The sequence below is a fragment of the Anser brachyrhynchus genome (genome assembly GCF_964034855.1).
Source record: "Anser brachyrhynchus genome assembly, chromosome: 22".
In the NCBI taxonomy this organism is placed as follows: domain Eukaryota; kingdom Metazoa; phylum Chordata; class Aves; order Anseriformes; family Anatidae; genus Anser; species Anser brachyrhynchus.
Genome location: NC_137715.1, coordinates 1606897 through 1634887, shown reverse-complemented (window position 1 = coordinate 1634887; position 27991 = coordinate 1606897). Strand labels below are relative to the sequence as shown.

Below are 27991 nucleotides of genomic sequence, written 5' to 3'. Positions count from 1 at the left end.
GAGACTTGTGCCCTGAAATCCTGCTGGTGTCTCCAGGGCTCAGCTACAGGTGGGTGTGTGGCAACACAACTTTTTTGGTTTTTGCTTTTTTTTTTTTTTAAATATCCAGGGGAATATTGTTAACAAACTTGGGATGTGCCAGTTTGTTTTAACTCTCCTGGAGTTATTTGATGTTCCCCTCCACCCAAATCTCTCTAGGTGGAGAAAAATATTCTTGAAATGTGGCACATTAAAAGATTTTTTTTTCCTTATTTAAAAACAAAACAACGCAACCACCACCACCCTTCTTTCTGTGGTAAGAATAACTGTTCTCATGAGACAGTACCAAATATATAAGTCAAACGAATGTAAGATGGTTACTGATTCCCGTCACTCTTATGAGGATTTTATATTTTAGATATATTTTAATGGTTTGTTTTTAATACTGAGTATTTGGAAGGGACAGTAACTGCTGTGATTGCCTCTTCCATGCAGGGTAAGGTCTTGTCTCTACACGGGGGCTGAGGCAGGGCTTGGTGTGCATTCCTTGCTGTGGCAGAAGGGCCCTGGTCCTGTGCAGCCCCTGGCCATGGCTCTGACTGGAGCAGGGGGGCTGCATGCCAGGTAAAGCCCCCCCTGTGCCATGTTTCTCTGTAATCCAGCCCAAATGCTGGTTGATGCTGGTTTTCCTGCAAATTGGGGTGGGGGGTGAAAAAGCAAAATTATTTCTGGCTCTGGGGGAAGGTGGTGCAGCCTGGAGCCTGCAGTGTGCTGTGGGGAGAGGGGCAAAGCAGGCGCCCCAGGAGGCAGGAGGAGACCTGGGAGCAGCCTTGGGTGAGCTGATTCAAGGCTTAAAAGGAGGGAATTGGAAATAAACCTCGCACTGATGCTTTTACCATTTCTTTCTGAAATGGAGACCAGACCTCCCATTTGAGCAGACGTTTTCCTGGGTGCATCCTCCAAAGCGAGAACTGGCTTTGAATTTGGATCATGCAGCATCAGGAAGGCGGGTGGTTTATTGATAAGGGAACACGGCAGCAGTTACTGTCCTTTTAGACATTGCGACAACAACAAGGTGTAGGGGAAGGCCAGATATTGCTGTGTGTTTGAGCAACAAGAAAAAAAAAAGAGGGGGAAAAAAAAAGCTACCTCAAGGTATGAAGTTACCTCAGCAATTTTTTTTTGGGGGGGGGGGGGGCTTGCTGATATTTTATATAAAAGCTGATAGTCTTGAATATTTTATTTTTTTAATGAAAAGAGAAGTTAAGTTTCATAGTTTCTTATGAGCCAGGAGTTATGTGCAGGTAACCAAGTGTTATGAGATCTCTATGGAGAACGACAGAAACTTCAGACATAGTGGAAAAGATGGCAGCAGTATATTATTTTGGCCTTTTCAAGCCAGAAATGAATTTTAGCATGACTCAAGAGCTGTCAGATGTCGTGACTCTTTGAGAACTTGGACAAATTGGAGCCCACCAACTTTTTCAGTTGGAAAGACTTTTTTTTTTAATTTAAAAACAAAAAAGCCACTGGATGAAAGGCCTTTGTCAATCCAACTCCATCAGGAAACCAAATTGTTAAAGTGCTTGGAATTGGAAATATTCTGCTGAAGGCAATATGAGGATAGACTTGCCTTCAAGCACCATTCCTCGGCATCAAGCTGGCTATGCTAAGTCGGGTACATGGGGTTTGCTGATATTTTAACTGTGCCAGCTTGGGCAATTTTACCAACAGTTGTAAGCCATATCTTTCAAAATGCAAATAAATTGTCCTCCTGTGTTGACACAGAGGAAGTCTCAAGCCATCTTCTCCACTATGATTCTGTTAAATATTTTACAGAGATTTACCTCAGTTTTACTGAGGACAAGCAATCAAAAAAAAAAAAAGAGAACAACAGAAATAAATGGGAGCCAACTTTTTTATACAAACACTAAGGAGAGAGAAAAAGTGAACAACCCTAATGAATGATAGGTGTGAACCTTTCCCTGTCTGCTTGAGGAGGTTCATGTGCTTTTTTTTAAAAAAAAAAAGTCCCATCTTGCTATTTTTTCATTATACCTGCAGGAAAACAACCCTTTCTTGAGTGTTAGTTGGAAATATATCAGTGGTGGTAAAGTCAATTTGTAAGTGGCCAGCTGGCTCCCCAGCCTCACTCCTCTCTTCCACTCCTAAACCCCACAGAAACTTTGGGTGCGTGAGGAACACAGGATCAGGCTCACCTGTAGTGATGGAGAAGTGCTGGCCCTTTTCCAGAGAGATGGGAACAAAGGAGCAAAGCTGGACAGTGGCAGCAGGGGGAAACTCCTGCCCACCTGTGCAGCACCTGCACTTGTGCCTCTCCACAAGAAGGTGCTTCTGCCTGTTTTTCCTTCTCTTTCAGAGACTGGCATTTGCCCTAGGAAAAACAGTTTCTTATTTAAATCTCTGGCTCTCTACTTTTTACAGCCTTGCATAAATCAGTGTATTCAGACATCGGTGATTATAATTGTATTTTCCAACAGCAAGTGTTTTTGATAACTGGTGCAAACTATCATTGAGGAAAAAAAAAACACGGAACACCCACAGTACTGTTAATTGGATTGTTGCAGTGAGAACATCTTGACACATACCTAAAATCTGATGATTCAGGGACACCTTTGATGCTTTTCACCAGCAAAGGGCTACAGGCACAAAGCCGCCTCAAGGCTGATCCCTTTGCCACCATTGCCTGAGGCTGTCTTTGTGGCAGCTGAGACATCACTGGTGCTGTCACATAAGAGTGAGCGGTTCTTTGGGGAATATCATTGTTTCCCTGAGGGAAGGCAGCATCAGCTGTGGTTTCATAAGGCAGACCCAGTTGCCAGGAAGAGGCAAGTCTGCTGCTGGCCGTTTCTCTTCTCCCCGTGTTGGGGAAGCACTTAAATACCTGCTTAAATTCCTACTGACGTCCCTTTGAGTTCAACAGGACTTCTGGAAAGAAACTTTGCTTTATAAAATTATTCGCAGTAAGGAAGATGCCTCTAAGCACCTCTGTATTTCTCCAGAGCCAACCTGAGCTGGGAACAGCTAAACCAGCATAAACCAGGATCCCCATCCAGACTGGTCATGAGGGCCAGGGGAAGGAGATGCAAGCAAGCTTTGAATTAGGCTTGGAGTGAAGAAGCAGGAAACAAATCTCTAGTAAAACCTGAAAGCAAGCAGAAAGGAGGATAACTGCTCTGCAGTACCTCCTTCCTGATAGCTACTCTGTTTGCACTGGAAAAATAGGCAATTTAGGGGGAACCTCCCCTAGGAGCCCTTTAATAGCAAGAAAATCAACCCACATCCACTGTGCTAAATCTGATGAAACCAGACTGGGACACAGCAGGGACCCAGGGCAGATGCTTGCTTGTGGCTTCATCTTCACTGGGGAGCAGGGTGATGAGCAGCACTAATTGCTCCTCTCCTGAGCTGCTGCCTCGCTTTTGTACTAGCAGATTTCCCCCCCCCGTTATTTTATACCCCCCCCCCCCCCCTTCCAAGGAGGTAGCAAACCCAGCCCTGCTCCTCCTAGGTGCTGGAAGGGGTGCATGGCAGGTCAGTTCGTTTCTGCAAATTGTCCTTTCCTGTCAGTTTAGAAAGCTTTTAATTTGAGGCAGGGGCAGGCATGTAGAGAGCCTCTGGGATAGGAGAGGGGGTTTCTGCTTGCTGTCTTGGGCCTCGCCAGATCGTGCCAGGGTGGTCGCTTCAGGCAGGAAGCAGTACGTGGGTAGAGCACGGAGTTTGTTTCCCAGCTGTGCCACTGGCTGGCTCTGAGGCCGTAGGGCAAAACGGAAAGAAAGCAAATAAATAAATCTCTGTACGTCGGTTTCTCCCCAGTGGGAGTAATACTTCTTACCTACTTCACAGGCCTGTTGTGAGGATTAACAAATTAATGTCTCCGAAGCACTTTGTGATCCTCAGTTCCATATACCGGGGAAAATATTGTTGCCAGGACTAAAAACCATGATGCTATGTGGATTTTGGGGGGGGTTCATCTCAATGCTATCAGAATCTTGTTTTGTCATTCAGCTAGGGAAAAGGAGAAAACAAAAAACAAAGCCAAACAAACAAACAAACACAACCCAACAGTTAATGTTTTTCTCTTCCAAGTTCTGACCACTTTCTCATCCCCTAAGTGTATCTGAGGTAGGGAGGTGAGTTGGGGTTCAGCAGCAACAACCGGGCCATGCTCCCTCCTGGCAGTCATGATTGCAGTCTGACTGCACTGACAGGCTTGAAAGAGTTTTACAGAGTCAAAATAGATGAAAATCCATTGTAAATACTGAAAAGAAACTGCCTCTAACATACACTTTATGTTTCCTGGACGTTACGTTTTGGTTGTGTTTTAAGTTTTGAGTGGGGAAAAAAAAATCAGTATAAGTTAGTCAAATAGTTCATCAGTGCCAGAATAAAACTCTCTCTTAATTTCTAGCTCCAAATATTGTGTTTTCTAGCTTCTGAAAAAAACAGTTCAGAAATGCAGACTTGTTATAAATCAGTTAAAGACACAAATTTAATTTCTTTGTTTTTAGTTCTTCTCTCTCTGTCCCCTGGTGGTTCACAGTACATAGGCTTTTAATATTTTTGGAAGTTTTTTGTTTTCAAAAAAATTAGTAACTGAGATTTTGGGATGTGTGGGGATCTTTTTTTCTTTCCCCCATTGTGGCTTTTGTTTTGTTTGGATGAAATCAGTGTGAGCCTGTGAAAAGTGCAGGCCCCTAAGAGGGCATAGGAATATTTAAACATCCTAATATCATGCTTGCTTCTGAAGGCCCCTTGGGCAGAGCAAATATGCTGGGATGTGCTGTGCCCAGCCTGGCCCTGGGCTTTGCTAACTGGAGGTGAAGAACACAGATTTGCTATGCGAGAAGGGCATGGTGACTGACAGCGTGAATTAGTGCATGGAAGTTTCAATTCCATTTCAATTCAGCCTGATTGTCGAAAGTGGGTGGCCAAATGCTTGGCTGCCCAATGCTTAGAAAACTGCCTCCAAGCAGGTGCTTGCAAATAAACATGTCCAAGGCTCAAATTAATTTGGGATGTCAGATGGGCAGACCTGTGCAGCAGCTCGCTGGGAGCAGAGTGCCACGACAGGATAACTATTGTTAGGCAAAATGAGGGTCTGAAGTTGCAAAACTCTCTTGAAGGACTTAGCTGCCATGGTACGGTGTGTAGGAGATGCACATCAATGATGTGTAGGGAGGGAAAAATGAATCCCAATTCAGCCTTGAATAAGCCTTTCTTACTAGTTTCGGTGTCTATTTTTTTTTTGTTTGTTTGTTTTTAATAATTTGTGATTATGGGTAAGATCTGGAGCACAGCAAAACCACCCAGAGGCTCTTAAATTGCAGTTTTTGGAGAACATGCAGATGATGCAAGCTGGAAATGTACACATGCAAACTACCTCAAGGCTGACCCAATTGACGGACAGGGGAGGGTCTGGCACCACTGCCACATGGGAACGGCCTCAGGACAGTCTTCACACACATCAGAAGACACATCCTCCCAGGTGGTGGAGAGGCAGGTTTGGTACCCTGTCCTTCCACCCCACAATTAGGGAGCATTGCAGTATAGAAGAGGAAAGGGATCTGATGAGGAAGGCTCCTGGGACCATTGGTTTGGGATGGTCGCTGGTCAGGATGGGCAGTAAATTGGACTCCTTGAAAGTCAGCCCATTGCTGACTTTAGTGTGCATTTGAACCCTGCTGCTTTACTGTACCTTACTGATTTTTTTTTAGTTTTTCTTGAAGGCAAATACCTCTCTGAGTTGTGGCAAGGCATGCCAGGATGCTTTGCCTGGTCTGCAGTGGCAGCCTGTCCCTGCTATTGTGGCAGAGCAGTGGATTATGAACTGTGGAAAGTATTTGTGTGCTGCATTAGCAAAGTATCAACATGAGCTAAAGATGAAAGGAATTTTTTGCTAAAACAACACAAACAAAACCACAACAAATTAAGACCCAGGAGTCAGCTGTATGACAGAATTGAAGCCATTTTTTGACCGGTTTGGGTAAAGGTTTTTGAAAAGCAACACTAAGTCCAGCAGGACATAGTTGGTAAATGTTTTCCATAGGGATTCAGCAGCATGGAGCGGAGAAGGGCTTGTCGAGAGCTGCTGAGCTCCTGTGCAGGCAGAGTATCCTGGAGGATGTGGCGAGCAGCACTGGATGCATCGGGCTCCCGTTGCTGTTGGTGGATTGTCCCAGAAAAGTGGTGGGATTGTCTGGAATCAGTGCAGAAGCTAACCGTCAAAATCACCATAATGTGTTTAAGTGTTCGTTACCAAGCAGTTAAGCATATTGGTTCATTTGAAATGTATCTGGATTCATCATGAGATCAAATTTGTTGACTTCAAGAGGAAATCTGGCCCTAAAACATGACACATACCCCCTCCCCCCCCCAATGTTGCTTCTGTAACCAGCTCTGTTAGGCTGAATTGAAAAACGACAAATTTTAGGGTCTCTCCAGGTGAGACAAAGCCCCAGATGAAACCCTAGAGTTTCTCGAAAGCCCCAAACGGCTGGTGCCTGTGGAGTCTGCCAGCTTCACTGCATGTCAAACACGGGGGCATGACCTTATATATAACCAAGTCATTTTTGTTTATCTACCTCTTAGCAACAATAGGTTAAAACTAGGTAGTGGCAACTCCACATGCTGTAGTGTAGAGGAAAAAAAAATAACTTTTTCCAAAGAAAAATGTTCTTTAAAAATAGAATTTATGGGCTTTTTTTTCACTTTAAAGTGGTCGTTAGTTGAAAAAGCTCCAGACCTCAGCAGTCCAAACTATTTAGTTGTGACTGATTTTTTTTTTTAATGCTCAATCTTCCATTACTTTTTCCTTTTGAACTTTGATATTTACTTCTGTCAGCAGTAGAATATCCATCCTCCTCAGTTCCCCAGTATAGTGGGGCTGAACCCCATCTTGCATGGGTGGGAGACGCTAGGGAAATCATGCTCAATGTTTTTTTCTCAGTGGCCATGTGTTTATGCATCTTTTTTGGTGGAGGTCGGTGGCATCAGGTTGATGGCAGTGCAAGGGGTGTCCTGAGCAGCACATCCGCCATGCAAAGCAATCCAGTGAATTGCAATGGAGCCAAATAGGAGGTCCTGTTTTACTCCGCATCCTGACACCAGGAGCACCCAGCAGCACCTCGTCCGTGGGACAGGTGCACCTAAAAGTGCTCCTCAACCCACTGAGCAAAGCTGTGTCTCTCTCCAGCAGCTGCTCCAATGCAATTTCGAACTATTCCTCAAAAGAAGTTGTACGTCATTGTAATGATACTGGTTTTCCTCCCTTCAGCTGAATGTTTCTTTCCACCTTCCCCCTCTCTCTCCTACTTGCCTCATCTAATCTGTGTTCTTCCCTTGTACTCCGGTGTGAGGCATTTTGTTGGTTTGGATGTGGAGTTGGGATTAGGGGTGGATGTGGGCTCCATTTCTCTTCCAGCAAGGCTTTGCCACGAACTGCTTTACGCCACTGTTTTTCTGGTTGTTTTTGTTTTATTTTTTTTTAATAAAGAAGAAAACAAACAAACCAACCAACCTAACACTGTTCCTGTGTGTTTTTCATCGAGTTGCGGGGAAGGAAGAAAGAAAGAAAGGTGCTGGTGGGGAAACGGGCGTCTGAGGACGCGCACGTGGTGGCAGCAGCAGCGTCCGAGGACCCCTTGGGGGTTGCCGTCTGCTCTTCCTCGGCGGTGGGACCCAAACCCGGTCTGTTTCACGACTGGGTTTGTAGGAGCGTGTGCTATACTTCTCTAGCGCCTCTGAGGGGCGCTGGGCACGGGGCTCAGGCCCTTCGCAAAGCCCAAAGCCCCGCTTCGGTTCGGGGCACCGGGACCGAGACCCGCGGCCCCTCTGTCCGCGGCCCGCGCTGGGGACAGGGGCGGCCGGGCACGGTGCCCCGGTTTAAAACAGAGGAAACGAGGGCTCGGCGGGAGGCGGGCGCGCCGGCTGCCGGGCAGCTGCAGATTTCGTCGGGTTTGGCGGCGCTGCAGAGCCCCGGCGCATCCAGCCCCTCCCCGGGCCCGCGGGGCGCGGCGGAGCGGTGCCGAGCCACGCGTGCGGCGGCGGGCGGGCTACCTGCGGCGGCGGCGCCCAGAGCAGGCCCCGGGGCGGCCGCAGGGGCGAGCAACCGGCGCGGCGGCGACGAGAGTCAAGACGCAGCAGCAGAACGAGTCCGCAGCGGTCCCATGGTGTAATGGTTAGCACTCTGGACTTTGAATCCAGCGATCCGAGTTCAAATCTCGGTGGGACCTCGCGCCATTTTTGTCTCCGCTGTCCCAGTAATTCAGCGGGAGGCGGGCGCGAATCGGAGCGGCGGTGGCGGCACCAGGCCTGCCCCGAAAGCCCTCCCGTCCTCCGCCGGTTGCGGGCATCCGCACGCCTCCATTTTGTGCGGGGGCGCCGGCTCTCATGAGCGCATGCGCGTGAGCACAGACGGGGCGGAGCTGCGGAGGGCGCTGTTCGGCTGCTGGCGCAGGTTGCGCGCGGGGAGTGACGCTGCCACCTGCCCGCGCTGCTATTGGCTGGGAGAGTCCCGCGTCTGCGCTAAGCGGCGCCCCCGCTGCGGGGGGGTTCCGTAACGCGGGCTGCGGAGCGCTTCCCCGGGCGGCACCATAAATCCGGGGGGGGGGGGGGGGGGGGGGGGGTCCAGCTGCGGCCCCTGCGTGGGGTCGGCAGTAGAGAAACGCCCCCCCCCCCCCCCCCCTCCCCCCCGGGGCAGCGCTTGGCTCAGCCCGCCGCGGAGGACGGGCGGCGTGCGGCGGAGCTGGGCTGGCTGTGACGCGGGGCTCGGGGAGCTCAGCCGGGATTAACCGGGCGGTCTGCCCGGGGCTCAGGAGACCCGGGCCTGTTGGAGACCTGCTCCTCCGGGATTAGGAGCAGGGATGGACAACAAAGCTCCGTTTTGGCACAGAAGCTGGTTTTCTTTCCTTTTTTTTTTTTTGTGGTAAGGGCGTCTGGCCTGGCTAAAGCAGGGGGATGCCTGAGGATGCTTATCGCTAGGTTGGATTCGTGCTGTGTGGCAAGCTTGTCCTTCCCAGACACAAGAGACAGAGGCTGTGCTTCGAGTGCACACTGAGTGGATTTATTTAGCGTAGGCAAGAGAAAGAACAAAACCTTTATCGATTCAGTTATTTATGGCTAGGTAGGTACACAACACCAGATGCGGAGGATTTGTGTGAGTTCCCTCCTGAGCTGCAACCAGGAAGAACCTCTTTGTTGTGTTCAGGTTCCGCAGGGGAGCCCCAGGTTTTGGGCCTTGTCTGACGTTGAACAGCTGAGGACCTCCAGTCCCACAGCCTCCTGCGGGCAAGCGTCAAGCGTGACCAGCAGTGACCCGGCAGCCAGGAAAGCACTGCAGCTCCGCATGGGTTCAGGAGCAATTTCCCTGTATGTGCAGCATTTAAAGTAATCCTAAGCCCACCTCCATGCTCTTCTGGAGCCCCATCCCTGGCTGCTTTCTCCACCAGCATCATGAGAGACAAAGGCTATACCCAATATGCAACAGGTACCTTCTGCGCCATCACCTCTTCCCAAACAGCCGTGTCCCACGTGGTGGGAGAGGTTTGTTCCTGCCCTGAATTTGTAGCAATTATCATTGCTGCGTTTAAGTCTGACCTGGTGCATGTACCACCTCTGAGCAGAGGCTGTCTGGGCTGCCAGCTCCAAGTCATCCCTGTCACCAATGAGACGTTGTGGGACAAGACTTTGCAGCACCCCTACCTGTATGGAATTAGTCCATCTTCCCCACCTGCCCATGGCACAGCCTCAGCAGCAGAGGAGAGCAGACGGTAAAGCCAAGGCAGTGTTTGGAGCCGCCACAGCTGCAGGCAGGCCCCGACAGCTTGCTCTCCTGTGGCTGCTGGAGGGTTTCCCAGGGAGGAAGCGAGACCAAGAGGCAGGGTGAAGCTTTTGAACAAGCTGCCTGGAGCCTTGCACCTTCGTGCGGCTCACAATGTGTTGGTTGAAGTCCCCAGACATACTCTGACCATCCCATGGCTCTAGATGCATTGTGGATGTGACCTGTGGTCTGTAGGAGCGATGGACAGCATTAATGGGCTGGGAGTATACATTGGAATAAAGAGAATAAAGCTTCAGACCACTGGAAGCCTCAAACTAGCAACAGTATATTGTCTGCCTGTGCCAGATAGGGAAACAGGGAAATAACTCAAGTGAGGTCCCACTGGGAGCATTCTTCTGCAGTGGGGGGGGGGGGGGGGGGGGTGCGCTCAGCTCAGGGCTTTGGAGCCTATGCTGGTGTTGGCCTGCTTGGAGAAGTCTGAGACAAGACACAGCCCTATGGTTTCATTAAAGCCCAGTTTGCTGCTGCCTGCTAAAAATACAGAAGTTTTGCTTGGCGGAAACCAAATGTAAATCAGTTACACGAGCACAAAAAACACACTCTGCTCTGGCTGCTGAGCTGCATCTCCGGTGTTGGGGGGGAGGGGATAGCTTTTTTTTTTTTTTCTCTCCTCTTTCTCTTTTTTTTGCTACTTTAGATGCAACTACATATTGGTTCAGGACTCCCCAGTGCCAAGGTCAGACTACAGGAAAAGCAGGTTTCTTACAGTCTTGCCTCCTGCATGAAACAGCCCAGTTCCTGGCCAGGGCAGGGAGGGAGGAGGAAGGGTGTCAGCTTATTGTACAGCCACCCTTTTCCTTAAAGGGGTTCTTGTCCTCAGGGACACCTTTCAACAGTGGGTCCTCTCCTGCCATGGATTCGACGTACTCCTTGATCTCTTTGCCGGTCTTGGAGACCTACAAGGAAGGAAGGAGATGCCCCACATGGGTTACGGGAACAAGCCCTCTCTGCAGACGTGCACTCTTGCTCGTGATCTGTCTACAAACTCATTTGCTCCTTTGGGAGAGGAGAACTGTGGAGCTACTCATGGCTGTGGTATCCCCAAGAACATCCCCAAGGTGCCATGGACACTCCACCGTGGGGCTGCAGCCACAGGACTGTGAGACATGAGGCTAAACCCCAAGGGGATGCTTGTCTCGAGGCAAAAGGTTTGAACTCACATGCTTGTGCCTGTATATGAGGTTTAATTTCAGGGAGTTGGGGTTTGTTTTCCCTTCACAGCACAATCGGGTCAGAACATTACCCCAGGGAAAGCCCATTTCCATTTTGGGTGAAATACTCACCATTTGCCTCTCATTCTTCACCTCCTTTTTCAGCTGATCCAGTTCCATCTTCAACAGTTCCTTCTCTGTCATATCCTGAGCCATTTTGCCCTGTAACCACACATAAACGGCATGTGTTTAAACTATAGATGGGCTTCGCCTAGGGCACATTAGGACTATTACTTTGGCCGTAACACAAATGCTGGTAACATCTCAACTACCCTCATGTTGAGAGAGGGGCTGAAGCTTTAAAAACAAAACAACAACAAACACAACACACATTTCAAAACACTTTGTATAACATCTGCAGTAAGCAGATTTTTGTTTGCTTGTTCTCACTAGACAAATCAAGCAAAATGTGCAGTTTGAGGGCAGCTGAGGAGGATCTAGCCTAGTTCTTAAAGAGGTTTTTGCCTACCACAGAGGCTGTTTCCCAACAGCATGAGGTGGCCAGTTCAGCAGGGCCAGCTGAGCCCAGAGAAAAACGAGGGATGTTGGATTAGCAGCCCCTTAGGAGGACACAGATGGGAGTGCATCAAATTTCTCAGTGTCTCCTGAACAAGCAAAGCAACATAAATGCAAACTAGATCTATCTAATGTGTCCTTTGCTTGGGCAGGAGCAGTTTTGCAGGTTTTCTGAGGAACTACCAACTCATGAAGATAGTGGCACCTACGGTAGTGTTTGTGCCTGGAGGAAGCAAAGCCACTTACCTACAGGGACAAGGAGCTGCCCCCTCTCAGTGGTGGAAGCGTTCAGAAACCCATATGTGCCAACAAGATGCCGTCCTTTGCACCCTCACTCTCCTGCTGTGGGCTTGAAGACTCCTTTGTATCTCCCAGCCAGTGACAGGGAGCAGATGTCTTTGGTCCTTAAGCTGATAATAGACTCAGGCAAATAAGCTGGTCAGGTGTTGAGTATTAGCCTCAAAGCCCAGGGTAATCAGTGGTAGGGCTGTAGGGGAGGGCTGGGAGAGGGTGAGGATGGGAAAGGAAGGGCAGGGATGGAGAAATGCTTTGTGGAGCTGATGGCTAAGGCACTTGGGAAGCCCCTGATTCCAACTGTGGATGTCTGAGTCTGTGTGGCAGTTAGATCCTGACCTGCCTGGCAGACATGGAGCAATGGGAACATCCCCTGTGCATACAGGGGTGGGCTTCACCTGTTTCAGAAGGGATGAAGGGGAGGGGAGCTGGGGCAAGGAAACCATGAGGGGCTAGGGAGCAGCTTGGGTAGCTCTTGGCTCTTGAGGGTGTGAGAAGCAGAGCCAGTGCTGGAGGAAATTCGTGATTTCCCTCATCCTTGTACTCATATGTGAGGAGGGAGGCAAGCGCTCGTGGGTCTGCGGGCTCAGTAAGGGTGTTTTGCTGCCATCTGGCCCACGCAAAGTTGCCGAGGCTGTGAACAGAGCTCAGGAGGCCCTGAGGAAGTGCCTGCAGGAGGAGGAGGAAGAGAGGGCGGAGGGCGATTTTTCAAGCACCCGAGACTGACCTTCCTCAAACAGTGCTGGGAAGCGGGAATTTCATGCCCTTAGCCCTGCTTGGCACAGCCTCTCCCACTGTCCCGTGGCATTGGAAAACACAGTTAGCAAAGCGCCATAGGGGATGCTCTGCCCTTGGTGAGAGCAGGACAGGAGCTTCCACTGGGCCGCTTGGCACATGGGCTCCAGCAGGAATTTGATGGCTAAGAACAGCCTGAGCTGAGCAAGGTCAGGGGGCACAGCTTGATCCCAAATGGGGTGCACAGGGCTTTTCCAGGAAGGCAGACCTGGCAGTTGAAGCACTGCCCTAGGGGGTGTATCTCTTGCCTATCTGATAAAGGCAAGGGGAAGGAACTTCCCCTCCCTGGATGCAGTGGATCTGGGCTTGGCCTCACACCCTCTGGGAAGGCAGCAGCACCTCCGTCCCCTGATAGTTGCTACAAGCTGGCTTCAAAATGCTCAGAAATGGGCAAGTTCGGGCTGTCTGGAGCTGAACTGCAGCATTGTCCTGGAATATCACCCTGTTTTGAGCCTGCTGTCTCCAGTGCTGTTTGCTTTCAGGCCTTCTTGCTCCAGAAGCTGTTCCCCCCTGAGAGCCACAAAGAACTGCAGTTTGGAGTCTGGAGGTGAATACAGATATGCAGGTTGGGTGCAGGTGGCAGAGGTGGGTATTGGGGTCCCAGCACACCAACAGCTTTCAGGCTTCCTCAGCTGCTTGCCCCCCCTGCACCGCCGGTTCCTCCATGACCCAGATCCTTCACTGTTGCAGCCACTCCTGTCCACTGCCCCGGTGGGATGGCTGCCGGCTGTGACACGGGGCTCCCCTGCTAGCCTGTCATCTCCCCACAGGGCCACGGTGAGCAGAGCTGGGGAAATGCTCGCTTCCTCTCCTGGTGTTCCCCTGCCTCTCCTTGGCTCTCCCAGGGCCAATGCCTGAAGGCGGCTGGAGAGGTCATACGCCTGTGCAGCATGCCGGAGGTGGGGGCTGGGATGTCGAGGGACCCGCAGGCCCTGCGTCAGCACCGCTGCGAGCTTCAAAACCCGGTGCCGAGGCGGTTGGGGAGGAAGTGGGCGCTTGAGCCCGGCACCATGTCGGAGCTGCGGCAGCTGCAGCAGTGTGACATCCCAGCCGCCAGGCAGGTCCTGCGCGACAACCACTGCAACCTCCACCGGGTCGCTGACTACTGCGAGAGCAACTACGTGCAGGTGAGGGCATTGAGGGACAACATGGGGTGAGCTGTGATGTCGGAGTCAGCTAGGAGCCTTATCGATCTTCTTATTGAGATGGTGCTACCTGGGGATGAGGGTGGGGGTAGGGGTAGGGGGGGGGGAGGCTGGTGTGATGATGAAGACTCTTGGTGATGGCAGCTCATGCCTCCCCACTCATTTCCTACTTAGCAGTGAAAGCTCTCAGGGTTTGTCTTGTGCTTTGGTTTCCCCTAATGCTCCACAGATGCTTCTCTGCTCAGGTCTCAGAATTAGGACTAGGACAAAGGGAAAGTCCTCCGAGGGTTTTGATGCCATCAGAGATAACCAGGGAGGGGACCATGAACACCAGCTCGAGCTGTCCCTGGAGTTGTGGAGGTGTCTCCTCACAGGACAGAGGCAATCTGGGTACCTGCACAGGGTTTGTCCCCACCACGTCCTGATGTAGAGTGGGCACAAAGCTCTGCTGCCATCGGCTTCCCTCCTCCTCCTCCCTGCCCTGATCCCCTTGTGACCAGCTGAAGGAAAGGTGGGGCGGGGGCTTTTGGGATGCAATAGAAGGGAAAAGGGTTGTTTTGGCCCTGTTTGCTGAGGAGAGTGTCATGACGACGGGGTCCGCTTGTGCTTTAAAGGATCCTCTCTTGGTGGTACCACTCACGCACGGCAGAACCCTGCATTGTGCCACTGCACCAGGATGGTGCTGTCACTGTCCAGGGAGGATTCACCATGATCTCTCAGTGCCAGAAAAGCTGAGCACTGCTGACCGTCTGGTGTTTGTGAGTCCTGCTGGCTGAGCTGGAGGAACTGTGATGCATTTGGAAAGAAGAAGCGTCTTCACTCCCGTATGACCCCAGCGTGCAGACGGTGGCAGGAGGGTGAATGTGACATGGTGTGGTATCAGCTGTCTTAGCTTGGCTCACCAGGTGTGTTTTGCCCTCCAGGCGAGTGATAAGCAGAAGGCGCTGGAGGAGACAATGGCGTTTAGCACTCAGTCCCTGGCCAGCGTAGCGTACCAGGTCAGCAGCCTGGCCACCACTTTTCTCCAGCTGCTAGACCTGCAGGTGACCGAGCTGCAGAAGGTGGAGGCCAACATCAGCTGCGTGGCTCAGGTGTGTCTGTTCTCCAACCACTGACATTTCATGTTGGGTCCATGTTGCTGTGAGATTTGGGCCCTGAAAAGGATGGGGTGGTCTCCAGAAAAAGGGCCTGTTACTGAGAACATTAGGACAGTTTAAAAGGACTGGAGGCCATCCTTCACCACGGTTTCAAGAGCCCATCAGAGCATCTTGCAGTGCTTGATCTCTCTCCCCGGGGTGATGGTGGTCACCCAACAGGTTGCTGAAGGACGAGTCCACCTGGGGCTCAGAAACCGTTGTCTTCTGGGGGTGTGTGTGGGGGGAGGGAGCAGGCGCTGTCTCAGTGTGGGTGTTTGCAAGTAGCAGTGGAGGGGACCGTGGGAGCCACCTGGGAAGCCACCTGCAGCGTGAAGCAGTCATGTTGGTTTAGCTGCTTTCTCCCCTCAGGGGAGACTGGTCTCATCCTCTCGGAGCCTGAGGGCACTGGCGCAGAGCTCTGCAGCCACCCACCTTCTTCCTGCTGGTTGAAAGTTGCCTGGAGCTTTTACTGCCATGGAAGGGACCTGGCAGTCACTCTGGAAGCAGCAGGAAAATGGCTGAAACTTGCAAATCCCTCACCATTGTCTCATGCCTTCGCTCTTCCACTTTAGGAAAGGCCAAATCCACTGCAGGTGGATATGGTGGCGTCAAGGGCATTGCTTGCCTTGATGAGATGTAGAAGAGCTGGTTCTGACCCCGTGACTTCTATGGGGGCTCCACACAGGCCAGCGGGATCAGGCTGAAACTTGAATTAGGCCTGACCTCTGACTTATTTTATAGGCAGGGAGAGGGAGATGTGGGGAGGTCTGTGAAGGCCTGGTGGGACTTGGAGATGGCAGCAGGAGGTGGGGAGAACCCAGGAGGGGATGGTGGTGATAATGCCATCTCCACAGAGGATTGACATGCACAAGGAGAAAGTTTCTCGACGGGAGATTGGGTCATTGACCATCAGCAAGAGGTTTCCAGCCCACCAGAAGATCATATCACCTCCCGGCCCACCCTGCCTGGAGCCCTACTACAGGAAACCCCTCAACTTTAGCATCTTGGATGACATTGGTCATGGCATAAAGGTCAGCCTGGTGATGGGGTCAGCATGAGGAGGATGTCCCATGGAAAGGTGGAGGCTCAGATGGGCTTTCTCAGTCCCCAGTGACCTGGGGTTCTGCTGGTGGGTGCACAGATGGGCTCAAACCCCTCCCGGATGGAGAAGTGTGTGTGTGGGGGGTCTGTCTGTACTCTCCCCCAGCCCATCCCAGGACTCATCCCACTGGGGCTTAGTGGTCCTGTCTTGGGGCAGGAGGAGAATAGGGCATGGTCAAATGCAGCAAAGACACACAATGCTGGAGTTGCTTGGCTAAGGCTGGCAGCAATGCTGGGGCCAGGGCTGAGCCACTGTGCTCTCACTCCCGAAGTGCCTTTCCAGCACCGAAACTGCTCTCATCAGCTGCCCTTGCCAGAAGGTGCTGGGGGGTGGAAGGGTGGTGGTGGTGTTCGGCAGCATCACAAGTACATGCACAGTGTGAAACCACCATGGGGCTGGAGGGGAAGTGGCGGTGCTGGGGCTGCTGTTCCCACGGTGGCAAGACAGCACTGGAGCACCAGCACTTTCTGCTGCTTGGCTGTTTCTGTCAGCTGGGGCAGCTCCCAGCGCCACCTGGCAGCATCCCTTGGGGAAGGGTGGAACAAAGACCGCAGGGACGCTGCTGCCCACAGGGACAGCACATCGGGGTGCAGTGTGCTTGTCATGTGTCCATGTTTCCTTATGCCTGCAGGACCACAGCACCCAGCTCTCCCGCACAGGCACCCTGGCTCGGAAAGGGATTAAGTCAGCCACACAGTCTGCAGGCACCCTGGGGTGAGGCTTCCGGGAGAAGGGGGGGAGGGGGTGCAGTGGTGGGGACTTTATCTTTCTGGACCAACTGTGACCATCAGGGCCAACACCATGCTGGTGTCACTGAGCAGGTGACAATGGTGTTTACAGAGTCAGAAGGTGCACTACAGGTTCATGTGATGCTGCTGTCATTGGTGTCCTGTCCCTAACCCCATGCCAAGCCACTTTCTGTAAAGGAGGTGCAGTGGGAGGAGGAAGGGGGTTCAGCGGCTGCTCTGCTTGCAGGAGGAGCACCCGTGTCCCTGAGCCCATACAGCCACCTGTGGTTCCTCCGGGAAAGCTCTCCACAGCCTCGTCCACCTCTTCTCTGACATCGGTCAGGTACAGGCATGGTTCTGAAAGGCCCAGGGCTCAGTGGGCCTGGGGCAGCCATGGTCACCCCGCTGCTCTGGGGAGCTTCCACTTGCAGAGAGGTTTTGGTTAAACATATATATATATATATATGGGTTTTGGGAGTTTGAGATTCACTGCTCTAGTCAGTGCTCATCTCTAGAGCAAAAATACCTTTAAAGAGAGAGTACATAATGGGGAAATTGAGGCATGGAATGAGGAAGTGGTTTGCATGCAGATGCTGAGGTCCCTGACCATGGTGACCACAGTGGGTGTCACCCTGTGCTGGCACAGGGGAGGTGTCTGTGTTCAAAGACAAGGGGCTGAGCCACAGATCTGGCCTGGCTCCTCTGACTTGGCATTTCCTCTGAACCCCCAGCTCAACTGGAGCCCTGGGAGACACTGGTGAAGGCATCCCTGCAGCACCACCGCTCCCGTCCTTCCCAGGGCCACCTCCCCTGGTTGCAGCCACTGTCCGGCCACCCTCACCTCTCCCCACAGACCTACCCCCCCCACCGCTGGGGGACCTGGCCTTGCCCCCACTGGACATCATCCCCCCAGGTGAGTGCTGAGGTGGTCCAGGGGTGCTCGTCATGAGGGAAACAGGGACACAACTGTTGCATGTGGCCCCTGTTCCATGTGGAGCCCTTTTTCCCCCATTGCTTTTTTTGGGGGGATTTGCAGTTTCTGATGACCTCAAGCCACCGCTGCTGCCACCACCGGCTTTGCTTGACTTTGAGGATTTCACCCCACCACTGCCACCAGATGTGGAGGAGCCCCCCTGGGCCCCAGCAAGCTACCTGGAGAAAGGTACAGCAGCTCCAGGCTCAGGTCCACCAGGATCCACCAGATTTCTTTGCCCCATTGAGCCCCTGACCTCAGTCACAGCACCAAGGGAGCAACTCTGCTCCCCCTAGAGGACAGCATGGAGGGGGCTCACACCTTCTCTCCTGCCCTTCCTGGTGGTGAGTTGTCCTGGAGCTGGCCTTGTCCTGCTCCATGGCATTTCTCTCCCTCTTCTCACAGTGGTGACCCTCTATCCCTATGCACAGCGGAAAGACAACGAGCTCTCCTTCCAGCCTGGGGCGCTCATCTACGTCACGCGGAGGTACTCGGATGGATGGTGTGAGGGCATCATGGGCGAGGAAGTAGGTTTCTTCCCTGGCAATTATGTGGAGCCCTTCTGAGTGCCAGGGGTATGCACCCTCTGCACCCCCAACCCCTGATCACCCACCCGGCTCAGCTGCATCCACTCATGCTCAGGCTCCAGGAGACGGGGAGGGCTCTGCTATGCCGTTGAATTTTGGCTTTGAACACATGGTGTTCTGCACAGCTCAAAGCTTTTGCTGCAGTATGGCAAGGGCAGCCATGCTGGGGCTCCATCTCAGCTGCTGCTACCCTCACTGCTGCACCCTGGCAGCCTCCAGCACCAAGCGCATCCCCACTGCCTGCTCCCTGCACCTCTCTCACCCATGTTTTATTTTTTAATTACACCAGAAATCACTGCTGATAATGTGGTGAAGGTTCAGCACTAGGGCAACTCAGCTGTCCCTCATGCTGCCTGAAACACGGAGGGCAGCAAGCCTGAAATCCCTTGGACTGGCCCTGCTGATGCTCCTGGCCCTTTGGGAGGCCCCAGGGTATAGCAGAACCAAAGCTCAGAAATCATGAATGACCATGGGTGCAAGGAGGAGAGAAGCACTCTAGCAGTAACCCCAAAGAAAATGCTTGTTGTGCCCAGCTGTTTGAGTAATGGGGAGAGGGCAGGGGGGGCAGGAGCCGAGCCAAAAGAGGCCCAATCAGCAGAACACTATTTGTAACCCAGCCCCATTCCCCCCATCCCTGCCCCCCCATCCCCCCTCACCCCCCTTCTGCCTCCTTCAGCAGCCCAAGGAAGAGCAATGCCATGTACATGCACCTCACAGCCATTTCACACCCAGGTGTACGTTGTGGATGAAAATAAACTGTGTATCTGTAATATATAGATATATATATACATATATATGTATTTTTTTAATTCCATGGCTTCGAGTTCCACACAGTTGAACAGCGTCCAGAAGAGGAAGAACAAAGAGAGAGAAAAATTACATAAATGAGGAACAACTCAGGGCTGCTTTGGTTATTTCTTTACCGCTCAGATTTGTTGCCAGGATTTCTATGCTTTGGAGTAGTTACAAATCACCCTCTGGGGCCATTAAGGCTGTGGATAAATCCAGGAAAAGCCAACACCAGAGAGCAACAAATGCTGCAGGTCCCCCCTGCAGAGTGCAATTAGAAGGGGCAATTAATACTGCAGTGGGGCAGGAGGCCACAGGTTTAGCCTCCAGGGATCCAGTACCAGGAGAAATGCCAAAGCACCACACCTCCCTCTCCAACCGGGGGGGGGGTTTCAGCACCTCTTGACCAGGTCACACCTGAGGTCACAGGGGAGTCAATACGATTCAGCAAACGCAAGTAGACAGCTGGTAAGACTGGCTCAGTGTGGAGGAACCTGTCTGCATCAAGAATGCAGGGGACCTTCTGCCCTGGACGTGAAAGCAGCAGGTGGAAGAAGAAAGTGAAGTCAGGTCCTCTTCCCTGTAGTGGGACGTGGCCTTCGTGCCCATACCCTGGGAAAGTGGGGTGGGGGCAACGGGAGCTAATGAATCATAGAATGGCTCGGGTTGGAAGGGACCTTAAAGACCATCCAGTTCCAACGTCCCTGCCATGGGCAGGGATGCCACCCACCATATCAGGTTGCTCGGGGCCTCATCCAATCTGGTCTTGAACACCTCCAGGGATGGGGCATCCACGACCTCTCTGGGCAACCTGTGCCAGTGCCTCACCACCCTTTGAATGAAGAATTTCCTCCTAACACCTAATCTAAATCTCCCTCTCTTTTATTTTTTTTTAGTTTAAAACCATTCTCCCTTGTTCTGTCATTATCTGACTCAGCAAAAAGTTACTCTCTATCTTCTTTGTAAGTCCCCTTTAAGTACTGAAAAGTTGCAGTAAGGTCACTCTGGAGCCTTCTCTTCCTTAGGCTGAAGAGCCCCAGCTCTCTCAGCCTTTCTTCATAGGAGAGATTAAAATATATGTATATATATATATAATTTTTTCTCAAGGTACCACCTTTCCACAAGGCTTTCTGCTAGTCTTTTTTTTTTTTTTCCCCAGAAAATAGTCTTAAGCAACAATTAACTCCAGCAAAAGGCTCACCAGCTGAGGAAGGCGTGGGGTGCATGGCAAGCTGTGGAGCCTGGGCAGCACAAATTTCATGGATTAAATTTCTAATAGCTTCCTGAAGAGGCAAGGAGCCCTCAGAGCATCAGGTTGAAGGTGACAGCACGCAGTTTCTGCGTGGCAAGCAAAGATGAGCAGGAGGAGAGCAGGGTGAAGTCAAGAGGAAGCATGTGCAGGTCTCAGCCTTCAGGAAAGCTGGCTTCTGGATTTTAAAGAATTGCTCTTGTGAAGTCAAAAGGGGAAAAAAAAAAACCACACTGTTAGTGTTGTCAAGCACCGACACTGGAGTTGATGTCCAAGCTGCATAGAGAAGGCGTCATCTCAACACGGCAATGGAAAAGGGAAAGGCTGGGGTGAGGGGGGGGGGTAGAGAAAGTGCTTTTACCACCGGGGAGAAAGGAGCATGGAGAGGAAGGCAGGAAAGCAGCCCAGGAATCGGAGTCCCAGTAGGTAGTGCCAGATGAGCATGGAGTACAGGACCTGACCCTCCAGGACTCTCCTTTCCCAGATGCTTATAGTAAACAAGCCTCTTTTGAGCTATCTTCAACACTTCTTGAGGACCTCCTGGAGATAGCGGGTGACCTCTGTAGCTGACTCCCAGGGAACGACAGTGGCCTGGAAGGCTCCAGGTTGCTTATTCTCCATCTCTTGGGTCATCCGGTGCATGGGGTAGCCCTTCCGTGGGAAAGCAATATCAGCTGAAGTCAAAGTCACGGAAGGGCAGAAGTCATTGGCACCGTCTCCCACATAAAAGACCCTCTCAAACTCCACCTCTTCCTGGGCTCTCTCTGCCAGATACTCTGTTAGGATTTTGCGTTTGCACATGTTGGCTGGGCAGTCAAGGCACTTGTGGCTGTGGTAGGGCCCCAAGGTGAAGTACCCCCTTTTGTCAAAGCTGGATGGGTTGCTGAAGATTTTGCGGAAGAGAGAGTAGAAACCAGCTGCCCTCAGATTGCATTCAATGCCAAACATGTTGGCATCGGAGATGAGGATGATCTCAAAGACTTCATGGTTCTTGGAGAGGAACTGGAAGAGGTCAGGCATGCCAGGGGACAGGGGAATGTTCTCATATACAGTCTTGAAGTCCCCCATCTTGACACCTTGGTCTCCCATGTACGTCAGGACACGCTGCATGTACTCATTGTAGAAACCCTCACAGAAGGTCTGCCGGATGTGCTCTGGAAGTGCCTGCCCTGGTGCTGCCCTGATGATGGAGTCATCACTGTTCTCATTGATGATGGTCTCATCAAAGTCGAAGATGAGGAGGTACTTTGGAGGCTGGGAGCTGGCCATACCAACACCCTGTGAGGTGGAAGAGTAAAGCCCAACAGTTAGTGGAAGGTGCTTTGCTTTGGACCCAGCACAATGAGGGCAATAAACACAATAGCAAGAGGCTGCCAACTCCACAGAGCAATGTTTCCTAGCTAAGTTATCATTGCCTGTCTTTTGCCATGTCGCTTGTTAACCCCACTGAGGGTTGGGGGAGGGGGAGTAGTCCACTGCTGACAAACCTTAGCCCTAACTCTAAGGTGCTTGTCCTTCCTACAGAGAGATCATTTTGCTACTGCTAATTCCTTTACTGCAGTCAAGGTGGTCGGTGTGCTAAACTACCGCCATACACGTCCTTCCAAAGGACATGGACAGCATGAGCCTTGGGGAGTTTATGTGCAGCAAAGGTCCTGGGGAGGGGACGGAGGAAAGTTTGCTCCCCATCCCACTCCTGTCACACCTGCAAAAAGGGATTTGTGTCCCTGTAAACCCCTCTTGCTGCTCCTTCTTATAAGCTCACCTGTTCAAGGACAAGTCTAGCTCTTCCTAAGAGGAAAAGACTTTGCAGGTTAATTTTTGCTCTGTTACCTGGATGTGGTTTGCCTCTGGGTTGGGCTCTGCAGGCACCATGGACTCCCAAAAGGCCCAGGGTAACTCAGAGCTGGGGCCTGCCTGTCTCTAAAAACAAAGTAAAACCACGTTGCTGACAATGTGGGAAGCCGGAGAGCCCCAGCCTCTCAGCGTTGAACCCAGCAGCATCTGCTCACTGCCCCCAGCTGCTCTCTGTGCACGTCTCATGTGTGCCAAGAGAAGTGCAGGACAGATACTTTACTTTCGCTCCCTGACCCTGACAAGAGACAGAGAGGTCAAAACAGATGAGAATCACACTGACCTTAAACAGGCATGGCAGCCCAACACCCTCACAGCACCTTTTCATTTTAAGACCATCACTCTCCAAGCACCGCTTTGATGAAGGTCCTGTTTAGGGCTCTCTGTGCTGGTCTCCTCACTGCAAACCACAAGGGTGATGTTGGTTAATCACTTTGTTTTCCCTGTCTGTCACCTTTGGATACCACATCAGAAGTCACAATGCACTCAGAAACATGCGGCTCCAGCTTGCCAATGTGGAGTGGCGCGCTGAGTTGTCTATGTCCTGCAGTGAGCTTCCAAGCTCGCGACCTTTTATACCAGGAAATAAACAATTAAATGACTCTGTAGAGAGCAGGGTGAGTGGGCATGCACCTGAGCACCCTTAATTCTCCCAAGTGCTCAGGCTTTGCCACATATGAAAGGACCCAGCTCAGCAATATACCCTGCCAACATGTCCTGTTCCGTGATTGTCCTGATTTTCTTCCAGTATAATTAGTTTGGGTAGTTTTTTATTTTTATTTTTAAAGGGAGTAATTATCTTGGAATGAAAAAAAGGCTCAGGCAGCTCCAGTAAAGACATGCCAGACTGCTACCCCAGAGCAAAGTCAGGCCGCAGACTACTTCCCCTGAATTGTGCCGACCTCTTGTGGTCCATAGTGATAAAAAGAGAGTGACAGACAAGCTCAGAATGCCAAACCTCACAGATCAACCTGTCTGGGAACTTTGGCAGACAGTCAGAATGAGGAAAAACATACTGGAAAGTGGGAAATTTTAATTGTTTGCTAGTACCTCATCTTAGCTGAAGCTAGGAGGATTTCAATTTTTTTTGATATTAGCATCACAATAGGAAGTTTGTCATCTAAAGGTGATTTATTTGGGATGTGTCTGGTTTTAAGTCTAGCATCAGGCTATTTTGGCCACAAACTGTTCCTGATTCCACTAAAACAAAACATAACTGCAAAGCAAATGTAGCACACTGCAAAAGAAAGTGGTAACTCAAAATTAAACCCCAGCTTGAAATTTTGTAAAAGAAACTTTTTATGAAACCTTCAAACCAAAATCTAGTTACTCAGAATCATAGAATGGTTTGGGTTGGAAGGAACCTTAAAAATCATGCAGTTCCAACCCACCCGCAATGGGCAGGGATGCCTTCCACTAGATCAGGTTGCCCAAACTAACTTCTATGTTAAAATTTTCCATCAAAAGATGATGCTTATTAACAGACACTATTTGAAACAAAATGAAGTTAAAGACAGCCTGGAGGTGAAATCAGTCACTGTGATTTTCAGGTCCAAATCAAAAGAGACAGGAAAAAAAAGCATTAAATGTGTGTGCAAGAGTAATTGCATTTTTTTTTTTCTTTAAATTCTAAAGCAGCATCAACAGTGAAAAAATCATTTTGGTTCAAACCATAAGGATGCATTATGGTAGCAAGTCACAGGCACATGGAAAGAGCCCTGGAACAGCTGGTTAAAGCCCCCATGGATGACAGCAGTTACAGGCAGCTGTAAGAGATGATGTGGCTATGACAAGTTTATCTGACTCCTGAAAGAGCTTTCTTGGGTCTAAGATTTTTGTGTTTTGCAAAACAGAAAACAGAACAGATCTCAACAGATACCACACATGGGCAGATGAGGTTGAACACAGATATTATATAAATCTTATAGTAGTTTATAGTCCCTTTAGCGTTTGTCATCTGAGGTTCCCCAATCCCCTTATATGTAGTCATCTCTCCCAAATTAAAGTTTTGTTATAAATATTTGAAAACAAAAAAAAAAAAACCACAAAACAACAACAAAAAAATCTATGAGCTGGAGAAAAGCCAGGTTGGTTCATTTTAGCGTGGCATCCTTTTAAAGTTGAGCAGCATGAGGTCTGAAGGAGCATTAGCCACCCAGGTCTCATGTGAATTTGCCCCATTGCAAGCTCCTTCCTTCCCTCCCCACCTCCAGGACATCACTTCGCTCTCACTGAAGTGCCATGGACATCAATAGCCCCACTGGGGATAAATCTAGCTGTGCCCATCAGCTGGAAAACAAAATCAGTTGTTCCACCAGGCTCATTGCTCCCAGTGTTGCCAGCACTGACACTGCAGTGACGTCCCTGTTACCCTGAAGAGCCTCAGACCAGCCCCAGGGGTCTGAGGTGAGTGCTCAGGCAGCAGCACCCCCCATCCAGGTCCCTCCAACACGCTCGAGCACCTGCAGACATGTTCAGAGATGAAATCTGGCAGACAGGAAAACGAACCATATGGGGACAATGAAATATCCCACCCCTTGCTCTGAGCAAATACTCTCCTTTCCTGGACCGTGCAGGGTTGTGGCGGAAGCACGAGACCACTGGACCATTTTCAGTGCCAACTTGGATTCTTGCTGCCCCCATCTACTGGCAGGAGATATGAGTGTCCCTGCCACGCTTCAGCAAGAGGCCTCTTCCAATCTCAGCCCTCCTTGACACCACTATTAATTGCATCAGTATGTGCATTACTTGTATGAGAGGAGGAAATAAAATCTAAGCCAGCGTTATTTTGTGAATAAAGATCCAGGATGGGACTTCTCACTGCTGGCCTTCAGGGTAAGGCTTGACAAATCATGTTTTTCCCGTGTGCTGTTTTGTCCTTACAATTTGGAAACATGAGATATCAGAATTAGAAGATCTTCTTAAGAAAATGATGGTCTTTCTCTCCATCTAAAGATAACCAGGGTGAACTGTAGCTACACTCCAAGATTTGGCAACAGCCACGTTAAACCCAGACTCTGCCACAAGGTGGAAGGCAGTAGAGACAGGACAAAATACTCAACAAATGTCCCAGCTCTGAAGTACTCTGACAAACACAGCCAGGAGCATGGGGAGGCTGTGGTGCTAGCAGCCAGGGTGGGCACAGTTGACTCCGTATGGGCTGGGGGGCAGCCCAGGCTTCCCCTGTGGTGCTGGGGGTGACGAAATCCCTCCACAACTTTGCACCTCACGGCTCCGTGAAGCAGCAAGCCATGGTACCGCTCCCACCAGAGCTATTTATACGTGAAGATGACTCACCGGGCAGCTGCTTCCTGGAAGAGTGTCCTTCCACCTTCTGTAAAAAAAGAAGTCCTTCCAAAATAAAATAAAAGTGGCCGTGCTTCCTAACATTATTCAAAGCCTGAATGTTGAAACAGAAAATGAAACACAAAGGGTTAAACAACCAATTCAGGATGAAGGTCAAAATACACCTGATAAAAGCAGTGAGCTCTTGGTGTCACTGACAGAAGAATTTCCCAGGGTAGTTTATCCCTAAAATCTTGATGTTTTCTGTCCCTCCAGTCATCCTCAGGCATCTTTCTGCCCCACAGAGGCCCAGAGTGGAAAGACTGGAAACCAGCAGTATTTGCTGCCCTTGTTATCTCCACAGACTAGTTACTGCTGTGCATCCCAGGGGAACTCCGCCCTGCCATGGGATTTAGGGCTTAATCCCATAGCGGGTTCAACGCAGGACAAGCTGCAGGGAGAGGAGCAGCACTGTGCTGCACGCTCACCCTCTGCTGCAGGATCAGGCCCTGTGCGAGCGCGGACAGGGATCAGCACCTGGTTTCAGAGCTGGGTACTTCTGAGCTTTGAAAGCAAATGGGGCACTGGGGCATTTCCCAGTTGTAAGAACAGTCCCTCAAGCAGATTTTAATCACCCTGCTTACTCCGCTCATCTGCTCCTCTGTTTTTGACGTTTTTAAGCTTATCAAACCGTTTGATGTTTCTGGAGCGTACAACCTTTTTTTAAAAATTCAAAATCCAACCATTAACCTTTGGAAGACTTGTTTGACCACCCACTAGAACAGTACGAAAGGAAAAACAGAGTCCTGTTGCCCCAAAAGCAAAGGAGAGGAAAATATTCCTCTCTAGCACAGACGCCGACACCATCGAACATGTCATTGGGATCACTGGACAGTTTTGCTGCTCCTGGAATTAAACCAGACCTTCCTGTGTCCCTGGCTCGGCCCATTTTTTAAACAGCTCCTGAAACAGAAGCTAATGAGCAAACCAGTAACAAAAAGCCAAACGCTGGAGCTCAGAGCAGCGCATCTCAGCCAGCCCCGACCCCACCTGCACGGCGTGGTGCCTAATTCCTGCCCTCCCCTGCACAGCACCCCGTACCCCACAGCTCTCACTACTCTCCGAATTCCCTTTGCAGGAGCAAACAGGAAAACACCTTCCCTGCAGCCGCTGAGGCCAGGACCTGTCCTCCCAGCTCCCTTCCCGTGTGTTCGGACGGGGCACGGCAGACACTGCAGTCACTCCGGGTGATGGGATGTTCCTTTCTTTCCCCCCTCTCCCCCCCTCTGTCTAGCAGGAAGCAAAACACAGCGTGCCCCCAGCCAAAGGCTCCCGAAACACGCGTCAGGGCCAAAGCACCACTCTCTGCCTCCTGGACTCTGAAAAAAAAGCCGAAGCAGGTTGTTTCGGCCCCGAAACGCTGCACTGGGGAGCTGACGAATGCCAGATCCGGACGGATGGTGGCCGCTTTGCGGAGTCCAAAATCGGCTCCCAGAGCCCAGCCCGGCGCCGCTGCTGCCGCTGGGCACGGCTCGCCCCCGGGGGAGGCGGCACCGGCAGCGCTGCCTGACCCAGCCCGCCGGGACCGACGGCGGCCGCTGCTCCGAGTCCGAGACCGACGCGTCCCGAGGCGCTGCCCGCTGCCGAGGAGAAGGGCAGGTGCCGGTGCCGGCTCCCGTGCGGCCGCTCCTCGGGACCCGCCGGCACCGGCGACAGCCGCAGCAGGGCTGACTCACGCGTGACCGGCGCTTGGAGGCTCCTGCCGGGTACCGGCACCTCCCGGGAGCGGCACCAGCCTCGGCGGTCCTCGGGTAGCCCCACCGGATCGGTGCCTCCCGGGACCGGCACCAGCCACCGGAGACTCCTACCGAGCGGGCACCTCTCGGCACCGGCACCAGTCCCAGCAGGTCGGCACCTCCCGGAGCAGGCACCGGCCTCCCCCGCGCACCGGTCCTCGGCGCCTTCGACCGGAGTCGGCACCTCCCGGTCCCGGCGCCAGCCGTTCCGCTGCCGACTCACGCCCGATCAGCCCCCAGACCTTCCTTACCGGGTCGGAACCTCCCGGGCGCGCCCGGGTCCCGCCGGTGCCCGTAGGTGCGCCCGCAGACCTGCGTACCCGCCGCGACCGGAGCCGGGCACCGGCGGCTCGGGAGCGCCTCGGGGCCAGCGCCGCCGCCGGGGATGCCGCGAGCGCGGCCCCTTTAAGGCGACGCAGCAGAGGCCCGGCGCCGCTCCGCGGGACAGCCGCAGTCCCGGAACGTCACCGCCCGCGCAGCCAATAGCATCCGCGGCGGCGCACATCAAAGGAGGCGGTGCCCGGCAGAGCCCCGCCCCTACCGGCGCCCTCCCGCACGCGGGACCGCCGGCGGCCCCCCCCCCCCCCCGCGCGCGCGGCCGGGCTTTGCTCCGAGCGCCCGGGGACGTCGGCAGCGGGCCGCGGACTGTTCTTCTCTCTCCTAGAAACGGGCAGATTCGCGGGTTTGTAA

At 51.8% G+C, this 27991-nt stretch overlaps 3 protein-coding genes across 13 annotated transcripts; 1 reads left to right on the top strand and 2 right to left on the bottom strand.

The window, feature by feature from the left end:
- Nucleotides 1-48: 48 nt before the first annotated feature.
- On the bottom strand, nt 49-13429 carry GNGT2 (G protein subunit gamma transducin 2). The gene is made up of 3 exons (XM_080564992.1): nt 11816-13429; nt 11125-11216; nt 49-10737 (listed from the first exon to the last, which is right to left on the bottom strand). The coding sequence occupies exons 2-3, from the start codon at nt 11206-11208 to the stop codon at nt 10612-10614; spliced, it is 210 nt and encodes a 69-aa protein (XP_080421118.1). The 5' UTR covers nt 11209-11216; nt 11816-13429; the 3' UTR covers nt 49-10611.
- On the top strand, nt 10744-20273 carry ABI3 (ABI family member 3). Of its 2 annotated transcripts, XM_080564978.1 has the most exons (9): nt 10744-10989; nt 13428-13784; nt 14726-14893; nt 15793-15969; nt 16672-16754; nt 17016-17111; nt 17500-17681; nt 17805-17930; nt 18147-20273. In XM_080564978.1, the coding sequence occupies exons 1-9, from the start codon at nt 10948-10950 to the stop codon at nt 18305-18307; spliced, it is 1392 nt and encodes a 463-aa protein (XP_080421104.1). In that variant the 5' UTR covers nt 10744-10947; the 3' UTR covers nt 18308-20273. The 2 variants fall into 2 exon arrangements, with proteins under 2 accessions (XP_080421104.1, XP_080421105.1); XM_080564979.1 differs by lacking the exon at nt 17016-17111.
- On the bottom strand, nt 19103-27748 carry PHOSPHO1 (phosphoethanolamine/phosphocholine phosphatase 1). Of its 10 annotated transcripts, none has more exons than XM_080564982.1 (5): nt 27553-27748; nt 25518-25620; nt 22504-22790; nt 22200-22289; nt 19103-21644 (listed from the first exon to the last, which is right to left on the bottom strand). In XM_080564982.1, the coding sequence occupies exons 3-5, from the start codon at nt 22546-22548 to the stop codon at nt 20886-20888; spliced, it is 894 nt and encodes a 297-aa protein (XP_080421108.1). In that variant the 5' UTR covers nt 22549-22790; nt 25518-25620; nt 27553-27748; the 3' UTR covers nt 19103-20885. The 10 variants fall into 10 exon arrangements, with proteins under 10 accessions (XP_080421108.1, XP_080421106.1, XP_080421111.1 ...); XM_080564980.1 differs by having other exon boundaries at nt 22504-22620; XM_080564985.1 differs by having other exon boundaries at nt 22504-22620; nt 25518-25554.
- Nucleotides 27749-27991: the final 243 nt, after the last annotated feature.

Excerpts from the sequence above, each read along its gene's own strand:
- ABI3 (XM_080564978.1), top strand. The coding sequence starts at position 10,948 with ATGAGGCTAAACCCCAAGGGGATGCTTGTCTCGAGGCAAAAG. Across the intron at positions 10,990-13,427 it reads TGCTTGTCTCGAGGCAAAAG|GGCCACGGTGAGCAGAGCTG; the intron begins GTTTGAACTCAC and ends ATCTCCCCACAG. Across the intron at positions 17,112-17,499 it reads TCTTCTCTGACATCGGTCAG|CTCAACTGGAGCCCTGGGAG; the intron begins GTACAGGCATGG and ends CTGAACCCCCAG.
- GNGT2 (XM_080564992.1), bottom strand. The coding sequence starts at position 11,208 with ATGGCTCAGGATATGACAGAGAAGGAACTGTTGAAGATGGAACTGGAT. Across the intron at positions 10,738-11,124 it reads TGAAGAATGAGAGGCAAATG|GTCTCCAAGACCGGCAAAGA; the intron begins GTGAGTATTTCA and ends CCTTCCTTGTAG.
- PHOSPHO1 (XM_080564982.1), bottom strand. The coding sequence starts at position 22,548 with ATGAAAAGGTGCTGTGAGGGTGTTGGGCTGCCATGCCTGTTTAAG. Across the intron at positions 22,290-22,503 it reads GGCTGCCATGCCTGTTTAAG|AGACAGGCAGGCCCCAGCTC; the intron begins GTCAGTGTGATT and ends CTTTGTTTTTAG. Across the intron at positions 21,645-22,199 it reads CAGAGGCAAACCACATCCAG|GGTGTTGGTATGGCCAGCTC; the intron begins GTAACAGAGCAA and ends TCCACCTCACAG.